The sequence below is a fragment of the Numenius arquata genome, chromosome 12, assembly GCF_964106895.1.
Source record: "Numenius arquata chromosome 12, bNumArq3.hap1.1, whole genome shotgun sequence".
Classification (NCBI taxonomy): domain Eukaryota; kingdom Metazoa; phylum Chordata; class Aves; order Charadriiformes; family Scolopacidae; genus Numenius; species Numenius arquata.
This window is the reverse complement of record NC_133587.1, coordinates 30,280,409-30,295,609: the sequence shown is the minus strand read 5'-3', so window position 1 is coordinate 30,295,609 and position 15,201 is coordinate 30,280,409. Positions and strand designations below refer to the sequence as shown.

At 36.8% G+C, this 15,201-nt stretch overlaps 1 protein-coding gene across 10 annotated transcripts in view; it reads left to right on the top strand.

The window, feature by feature from the left end:
• PARD3 (par-3 family cell polarity regulator) overlaps window positions 1-13,559 on the top strand; it is a 458,715-nt gene extending 445,156 nt beyond the window's left edge. For all 10 annotated transcript variants that reach the window (XM_074156981.1, XM_074156982.1, XM_074156980.1 and 7 more), the window contains 2 exons: window positions 7,849-7,976; window positions 11,446-13,559. In XM_074156981.1, coding sequence (XP_074013082.1) covers window positions 7,849-7,976; window positions 11,446-11,839 — 522 coding nt within the window. In that variant the 3' untranslated portion in view covers window positions 11,840-13,559. The remainder of the gene's footprint in view (window positions 1-7,848; window positions 7,977-11,445) is intronic.
• Window positions 13,560-15,201: the final 1,642 nt, after the last annotated feature.

Here is a 15,201-nt window from a genome sequence, read left to right as displayed (position 1 = left end):
TTTGAATTATAATATTTTTTTTCCATCGTGTACTCCAGCCTTTCAAGATCACAGTGCTTGGAAAGGATAAAGCAGTGATCTCATCCATTTCAGCAGTTCACAGTCATTTTGGTGCTAAGGAACCATAACCCTCTCTCTTAAGGAGTGTGTATTACTTTAACATATTAGTTTAAAATTATGGACTTTGTTAAGACACCCTCTCAAAACAGATCCAGATGTATTATTAAATACCAGTGACAGAAAAAAATGCAAAAGTGGTTTATAGTACGTATGCAGAAAAATACTTAGATACATCCATCAACTTCTTTTCAGTCTTCACCGTCTGTAAGCTGTTGGTAACAAACCACAGCAGTGAAAAGTGCACCTGTACGTGGACCCTTGTTGAAAAGTGTGTTTTCACCTGAGGGAGATGGGCTGTGCAGCCTACATAAACAAAAGGCTTTTACAGCCAGAGATGCCTCTAAGCTGCATGGCAGCAGCCAACTCTGACCTGGTTTGGATAGAAGGAGAGAGGGGGGAAAAAAAAACTTCCAGAGAGAAGTGTGTGCTATGAGGTGATAAGTAGTTTGCATTTCTCATTAACAAGATGATGGGAGGGTTGAGGATAGGGAACAAAGTGCTGATGTGATGTGGGACTATTGGTTACTTTAAGGAAGTGTAAATGAACACAAAGTTTGCAGTGTAAGTAATGGATACTGACGGAAATCTGGCAGCTCTGTGGATATTCAGAAGAGCTCAATAGCTCAGAAACCCTCTAATATATTATCAAAATGATCCTGTGAACGTCACCAACTCCAATCCATCCCAGACCATTAATGGCCTGTGACACAGAAGTCTGGTTACTTGTGACAAATACCTTCAGGCTCCTCCACAGGTTGGAGGCAGAGCTCCGTACCATGGAGCACTACATCATGCTGGCTCTGAACGATACCCATGGCAGAAAGACCGGTGCCTGACCCCATCCCTTTCTGGCTGTTCCCATCAGGTGAAGGTTATTTCTCTGCAGATGAGCTATGCGACAGAGCTGGACTTTTTGCCCGGCTGTGTTTGCCCGGCCGGTAAACAAAATACTTGACTGCCTATGAGTGTTCATACAGCATCAGGCAGCTTAACAGACACAAAAAGTGATAGCTCTGGAATGAGATGACACTGTCTATTAAGCAGCATAACATTTCTGCTCAAGGCCATTTGAATGACACACTGTTAAGGTTTAATAACTGACTAACTGTCGCACCATCTCTAAAACCCACTAGTTCTGCAATTGAGTCAAAGCTTCATAGAAAATGTTTTCACATTTGTTTATTTTAAGATAACTTTCTCAGGCTTCATAATTTTTTTTTGCTCTTGCATGGCTTTTGTATTTTTTGTGTTTCAAAAAACAAGGTATGAGGGGCTTTCAAGGGCAATACTGTATGCCTGATGTTACACGGGGAAAAAATAAAAAAAAAGAAAAATAACATAAAGTATGAGTAATCCCTTTTAATCCTGCTGGTGTTAATTCCAGTCAGAGTTTGCAGAAATGTGTATCTGGGCATGCAGAATTGCATGGAATCACAGTAAGTCCGCTAATATTTAAGGCCATTGCTGTTGCTATGACATTTTTATACCAATACAGGATTTATTCATTTAGGGCTGATTTTTCTGTTTGGTACCAAAGTCAAGTCTCTAATTTTAGTACTTTTCTGGGTAATATTGGGTCTGCTGAGGTTTATCCTTGCTTGCACCAGTCCTGGGGTTAGGGGATTTTGGTTGCAATTTGTTCCATATCTTGTATTTTTGCCTAGTCACATCTTAATTAACAGATCCCCACCTTCAATAACAAAACCACATTATAGCCCTAAATGTCATGGGAGTGAACAATCCAATTAAAAAAAGGGTTTATTAGATCAGTTGAAAACACTCCAACTGCTTGCCAGATCTGCTTGTAGAAGCAGAGCAATGATCAAAAAACCCCACAAAGATGCAGGAGGGACAAAAGTTGGTGGTTTATTTCTTCATTTTTAATAAAAAAAAAAAATCAGTACTAAAAATGGAAAGCGGTAAATTTCATTCAGAAGTACATTCTTCTCCAGTCATCCCAAATCTATTTGGATGGTGGGAGAAAATTGGCATCGAGCAAGCAGCTGAACAAACTCTACTTTAAATATTTAGGAGTCAAATAAAAAGATAATTTTTTTTTCTAAAGATAACAGCTAACTGGGTCAAAATAAATATACTACTTGACTCATCTGAGTATAGCTTTAATTATGTGCAAAAATTTATGAAAGGTAAATAACTGCATGATTTTCATAGAGGAAAGTCTCCAGAGGTCCTAATAAAATACTTAGGCAAGACTTGATAGATAGATGCTCAAAAAATTAGGGACTGTGTTTGTTTTTTCAGCTGCTAGTTGATGTGTAGAACTTGTCTCTAAGACAGATTTAAAGAAAAAAAAATTCTTTTTTATCTGTTTATGGTACTTGTATTTTATCCCTGTATTCAGGTCCTTGACCTATTCAAAGACATAATGAGTTCTAAATAATCTAAAATTCTTTTAGCAAAACAAAAGTCTAATTTTTATTGCTGTAACTTTGTTATTGCTGTAAATATGTTACTTCCTGTAACATATTTTACCTGGAAAAATTAATAACAGACTACATTAATAACAAGCATTTTAAAGTTTATATCAGGTTGTAAATTATGTAGAATTACTCAACACATCAATGAGAAAGAAAAGTAGTATATTAAATCTTTCTATTTTGAATCCATCTCAAGAGTCTTTTTCAGGATCTTTTGTTCAAGATACTAGGCAATATCTCATGGAACATTGCAGTAGACAAAGAACACCTTAGGAGCTAAATTGCTGTTTTTCCTACCCCAATCAGTTTCAGAAAGGAAACCAAAGTTATTCAGGGCAGCCTCTCCACAGGTAGTTTCTCTTCAGTTGTGTACTTAGTATCCATTCTGTGCCAAATCTGGGAAGGATTTAATGAAATAGCAGCAATTTCTTACCATGATTTAGACTCTCACTTTAAAATTTTGTATTTGAAACTTCTTCCCCCCACTAGTTTCAATCCACTAATTTCTTTGAAACAGAAAATGAAGGTCAAAGATTTTAAAAAGAAATGAAATAATTTTGGTTTGTAAAGCAAATTTATAACTCACAGGCGTGCAGTGCATGTAGATACCCCAGGCAGCATTTCAGGGCTCTCTTAAGTGTTTGTTTCTACCGTACTGAAGATTTTCTTTCTGCTGCTGCTGTACACAGAATGGAAATCTTAGTCCCATACCATGCCATTCAGCTTCCTACATATACACCATAGAAAGATGCACAAAGGGGTGGGATTTTCTTATTACATGGTGCTAGAATTAATACATACACCTGTTGGCAATTTTAAAAAGGAATATTGCTATATGTTCTGGTCACCATAGCAACATAAACAAAAAGATGGAAGTAAAAATAGTTGTCAAGTACATTTCCCAGAACCACTGAATGTTTTTTATCATTCTGAATTTTGATATATGCAGTTACTGGATTGTCTGTCATCTGTGCCAAGTACATTTGCACATAAAGCAGGCAAGGTCGTTTAATCTTATCTATTTCTAATTAGTGCTGAACTATAAGAACTGAAGAATTTTTGGGGGGCCTTGCATATACCAACTTCCCTGGATGAACTTGAAACTTCTTCGTTAAACACGGAGTTTTATCTGGAAAAAAATTAGCACATTTATTTTAATACTAAATAATGGTCTTTCTTAATAACTGGGAAAACACTGAGGGATTTGTTCCTTTCGTAATCTCCCTATTCACCATTTCTTTATCAGCACAAAGGAGTTCTATGAGTTTGTGTAAACATTTCTGCCAGCTTCTCCCTATGGCAGTAGGCTGTGAGACAGGTGGTGAATCACCTGTCACCCGAACTGGCTGGATCTCCCTGAAAACCCAGTGCCCTGGGTCACCCCCATGGTCTCCTCTCTAATTCCTTGGCAATGTTGATCTGTGCCCGTCCTGGAGGATCCATGCTGCCACCACTCTGAGCTACCCTCCATGGGCAGAAATGCCACGCTGCGGGGAAGGCTGCCCAGTGTAGGCAGCCACTGGTGTAGTTAGGAAAAGGAAGAGGTACCTTTACCCTTAAAACATGCTGGGCTTTATGGCTGATAGAGGTCTGTGCAACATGAGCCATGGGTATATTTTGTGTAAAAGGGAAAAACGTTTGGATAAAGTGAGAAATCTGTAGAAACCTTTAATTTTGCAGCCCTATTTTTAAATTAATATCTCTTTGAGAAGAGAGACATGTAATTTCATGTATCTTAAAGCACAATTTTACATGCTGAATATTGTTTTAACAATGCTGAATGCAATAACTATCATTGCCACTTAAATGTATTGTGGAAGACATGAACATACATTTATTTGTATAATGCAGCCTTGGTTGTTATTGTGGCCTTGACCGCATCCTGATTTAAAAGGTCAGTGCTTGTCATACGTCTCATTGCAAACAAGGCCAGAGTTCTTATCAATCTGTACTGTGAAGACCGAGCTGTTGCCAGGTTTGTTGGATGATTTCAGGTTGTTATAATTGTACTTAGCCTTGTGTTGATACCAGTGTTAAAATTACTGTTGTGTGTATTCCTTATACAAGTTTCTTTGTTGCTGTTGAAAGATGTGAAAATAGTTCAACTTTTTTTTCAATTACCTCCATTTTGTGCTGACATAAATGGCATATGCATCTATATAGATGTATGTTTGTGTATATATTTATTTATATTTTCTATAAATATATATGTATAAAAGTATACTTTGGGGATTGAGACAAAATTACCAATTAGCTTTTGAAGACTAAGGTTACTTATGATAAAAATATTTTTGGTTTAGATATTTTAATTGAAATCATATTGAAAACATAAATCATTGTATGGAGATTTACACTTTTCTGAACAAGTTAAGGGTCTATAAAGGAATGTTAAGGCTTTATATCATCGTAACCATGTAGCAAGGGCATTCACTGTGATATCACTGAGGTTTTTAATGAAAAGATTTTTTAAAAAGGCCTTCTACTTTATAAGATGATTGAATGTACCTGTATGTGTATATATACGTAATGTTAAGGAATATGTGATTATATACATAGGGGGTATTTTTATGTCTCATTGCCATATTTTTGGATGCTTGAAATCAAATAGCAGAATATATGAACAGCTTATTGTAGGTGTGAACAACATGCAGACAGGACTCTAAATAAGTATCCTTTTGAGATTAGTTAAGTATTGCAAATCCGCTTAGTTTAACAGGGCATACAGGTACTCATACCTTCAGAAAATCAGATAATGGATTTTAGATGTTTGCCTTTAGACTCATCAAATTATAAACGCTGTCCATTAGATGATATTCTTTGTGAACTGCTGAGAATCCAGATCTGACTCCTCAGATCCAGTCAAACTGGCCATGTGCGACAGAGAGCACGCAGGCATGACAGACCCTGCCTCTGTGTAACCATCGGTTCCTGCGTGCATTTAGGAAAAAAATCTCTGAAACTATGTTGTGATCTTAGTTCATTTGTAGTCCATTATGGCTTTCAAAGCCTTTATCTCTTTAGTAAAGTCTTTTTGTGGTACCTTCAGTTGTCTGCACATGTGTGTGCGTGTACTTGCATTCATGCTTTCTAGATGATGCATTTTAGTGTCTTGCATAAACCTAAATTGAGGAGCAGCTCAATTTTAGCTCCACCTGTTTGTTAATTTATCCATTCCCTGCACTGTAAAATGCTTTAATCTGTTATATTTACAGTGAACTGAAAAAAGTGAAACTGTGTTTTCAAATAAAGAGAAGCAATTCTGATTTCATGTCTTATCTGTGATAACTTCTTTCTCCCATATGACAGAACTGCAGCTTTCCAACTCTATGCAAGCTTTCCAACATTGTTAAAGTGGAACCCATGAAATGAGGAGATTTGCTCTAAAATCTTAGTTTAAATGTTTTTATTCCTTATGGAGAAGTTGAGATGGGAACCTCTAAGTTTCCCCCTGGTTCCCTGTAAGCTGCTTATAACCACACTGGAGAGAATTCACAAATAAATCTTGTGATTTTCAGGTAATCACTCGCTTCCATAAGCTGAGCCCTTCAATAAAATACCAAATGTCAGAAGACTCTCAATAAAGTCAAGAAAGTTAGAAATGTTGACATATGCAATAACTGAAACACTGCTCTGTATGTGTTGCCCTTATTTAATATAGAAGGAAATCTCCATGGGGGCTGTTGGTTTGGACATACATATGTACAGCTTATTCATCTCTAAGAAAATTTCCCACAGGGCTGACACACGATTCTGTTTTCTCAACTTGTTGCTTCATCATACCATTCCTAAAGCATTTTTCATTAGAAACACTGTTTTACTGAGGTTTTTACGGAGTAAATCTATTCTGAAGTAGACACCAATGTTGCATTAAGGCTTCTCTTAAACAAGATCTCCATTACTCATAGTCTATGCTTTCACATTCTGATTCTTTTGCACAATAATTCTCATAAGGGGAAAGGCAGCTGTTCACCAAATTGTATCTACCTGTTAAATTCTGAGCTGAGACTGATACTCTGTCTGAAGTGTATTGTTCTTGAAAATGAAGTTTCTAAAAGTTGTACACCTGTTTCAAATATGTTGTGTTTTTGGCTACCTGCAGGTACTTGACTACATAGTAAGACAAAGGAGAAGTTTATGTCACAAATGATAACCTACTAGTTCTAAAACTTGTCTTCAGCGTAAGAAGCTTTGAAAAGCCTTTTATCTTTCAGATATTTGTCAGCCATTATGGTATCTTTCTGTTGCAGAAATTATAATGGTGAAAAGCAAAAGAGATACTCGTTTTGAGGGAAGGCACAGACAAAAAAGGCAGAAAGTGCTTTAACAAAAGCAGGTTTGAGACAAGCTGTTTCAGTCCCAGGCTCAGCCAAGTGTCTATGCTCTCTAACCTCCCAGTGATTAGACTTACATGTTTTGAATAGAACTGGCAATTTTAAGGAGATAAAATAATGTTCTGTTTCTTTGTTAGCTGAAATCTTACTATTAAAACAACAAGAAGAGCCCATAACATTCTTTGACTTATGTGGCACCCTATTTTGCAACTTGAAATCATAAAATCTACAAAAAGTAGTAATGTAAAATGAAAAGTGATATCTCTACAAAAATAAAATTTTTCATACTCCAAAGATCTTGACCAGTAATGCTCTGTATTCCCAGAAAGGCCATCCATTTTCATGCGCTCTTTAGTATTGGCCTCAAAGTTTCAAATCGTCATCTCATTAAGATGTTATCTAAAATTCTCCTCAGAGATACAGGATTCCCCATTGTCCACAATGGAATTGCTAAATTTATCTACTTGATCATGTCGAACCAGCAAATGTTTCCTTGTCTCTCAGAAAAGCAAGCGGTGCATGTCTGGACAGCAAAATCGGATGGTTCCACTAAGGGAGAGCATCGCTTGAGGGTACTGGTGAGGTTATAAGAGCTGCCGTGTTCCCTTCTCCGTCAGATCCTGTGTGGTGTAAAACTTAGCATTACCATGGCTAGGCTAACTTACAGTGTCTGAAGAGCTGTTCCACTGACTGAATTTAAATTTCAGTGTTACTATAAAAGCATAACTCATTCTGGACCAATATTTTCGTGATGCATCTGAGAAATGGTAGGTCGGAAACAGAATCTGTAGCACTGGCCACTGTTATGGGTCAGAATTTAACCCAATTATTATGAAACAGCTACCTGAACCATATCTTGAAACGAATACAACTGCGTGTGTACAATAGTAATTTAAATGATAGCTCTTCTGTGTGTATTTTTCTGCTTTGTTCAACACGTTTTCATTTTCATATTGTAGCCAAGCACCAAGACGTACTCACAGAGTGGCAGACACTCAGTATCAGTAGAGGTTCAAATGCAGCGGCAGCGGCAAGAAGAAAGAGAGAGTTTCCAACAAGCTCAGCGGCAGTACAGCTCATTACCCAGGTATGGTAACTGTCTGAAGCTATTCAGTGTCTATTAGCCTGGAGCTAATTTTGTTTGTGGAAGGAAAATGTTGTACTTAGTGCAGACACTTTTGTTTAGCATTGATATAAGGTGGAATGTATTCAGTGTGGAAGAAGCATAAAATTTCTTAAGTGAGAGCATGTGGTAGCTGTTTATTTTAGGAGAATTACTTCAGAGCTGATTTCAGTGGGATTTGATGACACTCAGCACCCAGCAGAATTGAGACACTAAAACAAAGCAATTCTTTGTGGGACACCATCCAGTTTAATTTTCTGCAATTACAAAAGTCTCCTGAGCATGACGTAGGTTGTCCCCTTTTGACATGTCAGATGATTTTTTTTCTGTTGCCTAATTCTTTACTGGGTAGAAATTCTATCTTTGTGCTGCTAATACTTTTTTTCCTTTTAAGTTTTCCTCTGTATCTCAAGACCTCAAGCAAAAGAATATGAGATTGAGAAACTCTATCCAAACAAATCAGTTTCCAGTTTCCAGTATATACATTTCTTCTAAGTTACTGGGTAATTAGCAATGGAATGCTGAAAATTAATAGACTTTTTGTCTAAACAAATTTGTTTGTTTATTTTTTAAATCTTAGATTTTTTAAAATGAGCTGTTTGGGCAAAATGTCTTTTATTTTATACTTAGCTTTAAGAATTATTAATAATTCTTAAATTATGTTGGCAAAAATACAATTTGCCCAACTTGTATTGTAAAATAACTATCATAATTAAGCATTATGCAAATAGACTTTGCATTTTCAAATATCAGTGGCAATGGATGAAAGGAGAATCCTGTATGCCAGAGGCTGGTGTCAAATTCCTTTCCAGCAAGGTTGTATTATTTTTTGTGCCCCATGTGGAAATGGTGTGGAAAAACTTTTTTTTATGACATTATGTGTTTTACCAAGTGTATCATAATTTTTTTTTTTTTGAAACATATAGAAACTTCATAATCAAAGTCATCTAATCATGAACTCTTATCCTACCAACATTTTTGAAAATAAAACAGATCTCTTAGATTTTCACATGCTATAACACCTTTCAGTGTAGAATTTTTGTTAAGTTTGGAAGGTGAGAAAGGAAAATGTAAAGTTACCGTGTTTCCTTAGATTGTTAGTTTGTCATTTTGGAAATCTTTGTATTCCTTTTGCTTCTTATCTCTACCTTCCTTCTGAAGTGACCAAACCTATTAATGCCATATTGTTTTTCCTGATAAATTCTCTTTCAGTTTTGCTACCCTCAGCAATTCACAGATTGAGTTGAAGAGCACAAATGTTAGTGTTGCTTTTAAGTTGGGGGGTTTATTTTCAGTTTTAAAACGATGATTCTTAAAAGTTGCTTCCCCTGTTCTGCGCAATCATTGGTAGCATTTAAAAGTTGGAAATCAGTTGCAATGCATTTCCAGTGGTAGAAATTAATAACTGTAAGGAGAAAATTAATCTACAAGAAATTTGGAAAATAATGCTTTGAGTCATAGAAATGCTTGTTTTGAAAAGAGTGACTGAGAATGTCACTCTGTGTTTTTCAACATGAGAAGTGACTAGCAAGCTAGCAATGCATGTTACCAAGTAATTAATGATAATTTAATGACTTTGTTTGAGCACTCTGGGTATTTGAGCTGTGCTGAGTGCAGACAGAATTTCAGTATCTTGGGCTAAGGTTGGGTGCTGTAAATACCACGATACTCCTATAACAAGCTGGGACATCCAGTTCTCCAGCTTTACAAACTGTTCATAACTCTGTGATCTTTAAAGAAATCTTACTATTACTCTGAAGCTTAGGTCCCAAGCTTAATGTTGCAACTATGACTGTGCAATGATTAAAGTTTGTGCACTGGCTTCGTTCTTGAGCTTTGTTGCTTTTCATCTTGTATAGTCTCTAGGAGCCTCCTTTTGTTCCCTTTGTACATTCAGATCATTAGTACTGAAGGCAAATAAACTCTTGAGTCAATTTTAAAGGATCTTCCCAGAAAGGCAGGGAAAGTGGGCCAACTAATTTTGAACAAGTACCAGAAAACAGTAAATTAAATCAGTTCAACTAGTCATCCTCTTGTCCCATGTGAAACTGTAAAAGCAATGTTTAACTCCAAGTTGATTTTCTAGTACTTAAAATTTATCTTGCTCTAGATCAGAAATCTGACAGTTTCGTAGCCTAGAGAGGTTCATTCAATTTGCTTTTGTTCCAGAGAGTGATAAAACATGGCTCAGAAACATTGTTTCTTTGGCAAAGTTGGATATGTGAATACCAAGAACAGCTATAAAAATTTGCATAAGAATTTACATTATGTTGTAATTTATGCTGTAATAATTTACATTCATCTGGAATAACTATTTTCATCCAGAGGTCTCAAAATCTATTATGAAAGAAGGTCGATATGGTCATTTTCAAGTTATATGTGTGGAAGGAAGATTGCAAAAACATTAGGTGACTTTTTACTTTTACTAATGGCAGAAAAATTCTCCGTTTCCTGTCTCTCCACTGTATTTTCATTGGATGAGGCCACATTGAGTCATGTGTGTTGACATGAAAAACCAAGCCATATATAAACAACTAAATGATTTTCTTATTGACTAATGTCGCAATATATTTTGTTTTACTGCTTGATTCTCGTACGCTAATTTTAATCTCAAAGTGGGTATCTCTTTTGCTGCAGCACAAAATTGTTTTACTTTATCATCAGCAATCTTATTTTATATTCATAAAAGCATCTAGCAGCTTGATAGTAAATTAAAGCTATTTCAAAACCATAATCTGTCTTCAAAATAATGTGATGATTTATTGTGAAAAGAGATAAGAATTTGTTATTCCTATATGTATTTGATTTATTTATCTACCCCTTGGAGCCAAAAAATGCACAAAAAAAGGTGATCTTTGCCTATTCTTTTATAAAAGCTATAGCAAACTGGGAAACACTCCTGAGAGCAGGAAATTCCTTAGTTCTGGAAATGGGAGGAAGAAACTCTCATCTGTGTAACTACCTATCAATAATGAGCTTTATCTTCTGACTTGTGCAATGTTAGAGCAAGTGTTTTAAAGATCTACCTGTTGCGTTTTTATCAAGTGTGAGTCCAGATTCAAATCTTTCATGAGTAACTTTTCAAGTTCTGGCTGTTACCTGGCTTTTTAGGAAGCACAACAATGTGTATGGTATTTCCTAGACTACACCTGAACTGTAGCACTTTTCTTGAGAACATGATGGTCGTTGTCACGCTGGCTGGATTTTCACAGCATATTCCTTCTGAAGAGGCCCAGAAATATAGTTCAACTCTATAGGAAATGTTCTCCCAACAAAAGAGGCAAGATGTCTCTTTGGGGCAGAGGAGAACATGACTTCTGGAGAGTGCTATAGCGGGGGGGAACCTGATGGCATTGCAGAAGCGCCCTTCTTTCCAGGGATTGTGGGCAACCAGAACATTTGTCTAAAAAGTCTCTCCCATTTTTCTTTCCAGGCAAAGCAGAAAAAATGCCAGTTCTGTATCTCAAGACTCCTGGGAGCAGAGCTATTCTCCTGGAGAAGGGTTCCAGACTGCAAAGGAAAATCCCAGATATTCCAGCTACCAGGGATCAAGAAACGGCTATATGGGGGGACATGGCTTCAATGCCAGGGTAATGCTAGAAACACAAGAACTGCTCCGTCAAGAGCAGAGGCGGAAAGAACAACAACTGAAAAAAAAAACTTCTTCTGAGGGGCCTAGCAACTATGACTCATATAAGAAAATTCAGGACCCTAGTTACACCCCTCCTAAAGGTCCTTTCAGGCAAGATGTACCGCCTTCACCATCTCAGGTAGCGAGGCTGAACAGATTGCAAACACCAGAAAAGGGAAGACCATTTTATTCTTGAGGTGAAGAAAATGAAGATCAACTTACCATGCAATAAGGAACATTTTCATGTAAAGACATATTTTGAAAACTTTTTAAACTGATGGTACTAAGGAATATATCCGTTGTCTGTTTCAGTGCCTTTAAAAACACGGGCAAAGCGTTGGTGGGCCTTAGGTCTTTGCCGTTCTGTCTCAAGTGTTGAATTCATGGAAGGATGTTCCACCATTTGACAATCATAGCGGATGTGAGCAATGCCGCCCCTGCGTACCGAGTCCCGTAGCCCAGTCCAGTAGTTGTCAACGGCTTATTACTAGGATTTGTTGTAATGTGTTTTACTTTGCAGTGACTTATTACACCAACATGCAACTTTGTGGCATAAAATTAATGAATTTGAGGTTGAAGGAAGCATTGACATGTCCTTTTTTATTTCTCTCAGGTCAGGAGGAGGGTTACATATCACTCTTGAGTGGGTAAGGCTTATCTCTACTCTGGATCGCAGTCGCAGTTCTAAGATGTTTTATGGTGGAGTCATTACCAGTCTTTGTTGATCAATATTTAAGTGTCTATATGCTGAAAAACTATCCTTCTCCTATTATGCACATATGCACTCTTTTTCTCTCTCTCTCCCCACTCTGAGCTTATTAAAAAAGCCTTTATCCTGACTCATGAGGAAAACAATATTAAGCTTTCAGTTATCCTGAGAATCCTGTTGCAATTGCCTTATAATCTTAATACACAGTCCATGACAAATGAAATAACTGGAGAGAGACTATTTATACAGTCACAGTCAAGCCCTTGATAAGTATATTTTACTATTTTATTAAAGATGGGAAATTATGAACAAACATACGAGTTCTGCTTTGCTTTACTTCTAAATGAATTTGGTCATATGACAACTGTGTCTAGGAAGAGAACGATGGAGGGTATCATCCCGTGGTCATCTTATACACAGTTGTCTTTGGGCAAATTTTGGAGATAGCTTAAAGCAAGAGCAGAAGAAATCAAAGTTTTTCTTTGGATCAAAAAACTGAAAACAAAACAATTTCTTCTTTTTTACAATTTATGAATCTTCATGGACAATTGCCTTGTGCTTCCATATACTGTATTGTGGCATTGTGATGCTGCATTAAAAATAAACCTTTAAGTATATGAATGAGAGATAAGTGGAGACAAACTGTTACACATCATCCTGGAAACATGTCAGTATCCAAAAATAACTAAAACAAAAAAGATTGCTCTAGCAGTGAGTAATATTTGAATGTGCATATGGGATATGAGAATTTCTTTTGCAGCAGCTGTTTTTATGTTTGTTGGTCTGAACTTCATGTATTGTAAAAAATGTAGCTGGGTTGCTGAAGTGCCTGCAAATCCTGATGTGAAAAGGCTTGAGAATGGATCTCAGCATATCATGTACAAAAAGGAAAGAGAGACAGCAAGAAAAAAAATCATGTATTGCGTGATTTAAAAAAATGCCTATTTTTTTTTACTGGCACATTTTATTTTTGCGCCAACTTGTTTCTAGAATATATGTGAAATATCAACACACATATCTGTGTCTTTTATGCCTGTTTGTTAACAGTTTTTGTTGTTAATAATGTACTCCATGTTTAAAAGTTGTTATTAGTGTAAGCACAGTGACATTGGATGACAATAGCTCTTTTACGCAGAATTTACAAAACTGTGTAAAACGGCTTTCCGTGTACATATGAAATTTAGAATAAAAAGCTGTTTCCATCCTTGTCTTGGTATTGCCTGTAGACCCTTATGAGAACTGCTGCAGACATTGAGTTTAAAAAATATTTAACAGATGTTATTTTATCCTATTCCTAATGCTTTGCGTGTGTCTTTCTGTAAGCATTTATAAACATCGGTGAAAAGAAAAGATTTACAGCCCAGCTGAACACCTGAAGACTATCCTCAGAGGAAAAAAACACTCAGTTTAACGTCTTGTGTTATTTTAGGCCATACCTGTGACATTTAAAAGGTGCATTCTTAAGACTAACCTCTGTGGCAAAAATCTTTTGTGCTGTAGCATGGAGTCCTCTCCCCAGGGAGAGCACTGTCGGAAGGGCACCCGCTGTTCTCTGGCCAGATCCGGGCACATGTGAGGAAGCCCCCTCTGCTTTGAGTGCGTGTTTCGGGCTCTGATGGCAGCCCTTCACAGGAATGTTGACATGGTGAAAAATGGGAAAAGGCAGATTTATGAATAAAGCAATATTTACAGTGCCAGCGATACTCTGTTTCCCCCATTAGTATTGGAGCTGTGTCTGGTTTTCTCTCTCTTCCCCTCATTCCTCCTTTTGTTGGATACTGCAGGAATGTCAATCATAATTCTGTATATGCATGACATCAGGCTGTTGCCATGGCAATAATAGTGTCAAATTATTCACTGTGACTTTAGTGTGGGATCTCAAGGGGAAGAGTAGCAGGAGCTGCAAGGTGGACAGGCAGCTTTCGGTGCCCAAATAAACTAAAAGCATGATTTTGCAAAAGACCTAAATGGTAGTGGCTTGCGGTTGTGAGTGGGGAAATAATTGCATTTGCAGTTTTGCAGGCCTTGCTGTCTCATCTCCTGACTGCATTCCCAGATTACATAGTTTAATGTTTCTATGGAATTATTTAGACAGGCAAATAATTGCAAGCATGAAAAAAGGCATCCACAGGAATGGAAAACAGGTTGAAGTCCTGTTCAAAATAAGGTCTTTGATAAACTGTTGTAGGAAAAAGGGCATATGTTTGGAAAAGTATGAAGTACTGGATGTTTTATGTGTGAGGATGGCATATGTTAAAGTTTACCCTTCTATGAAACTCCTCTTCAAGGTGTTAACAATTTGCCATAATTAGATGTGTTCATGAAAGAAGGCAGATGTTCTCTTTGGGCCATGTCTGTGTTATGTTAGTAAAGAATAAGGTCTTTTTCTGGCTTCATCATCCTGTCTTCTTCCTGACGTAGCATAGACAGGATTTCTAATATTAACTCCCAGAAGTTGCAAAGGGCGATAAGGAAGTGGGAGGGAGATATTTTAATAGAAAATGACCTTTAGTTCTGCATAGTGAATAGATTCAAAAGTTAATTGAGCTAACTGCATTACTGCAGTAATTTGTTTGTGGACGCATTACCATTATGAGATTAACTCTGTAACATTAGTGTATTTAAGAATGGTCACAGGACAGACTGTAAGGGAGTTTACAACATCGAGTGGGTGTAAAGCTTGCACATTTTTCTCTGTTGAAACCCTAAAAAAACCATCTGCAAAGCCTGCTGGTTTTTTATCAAAATAATTTGTTAATGCTATTGAAATTCCATGGGAAAGTTTAATATTACTAATGCAGAAGACTGCTGCCTTTCTAAAAAAAAAAGCCCACTTCCCCTCTTCTTAT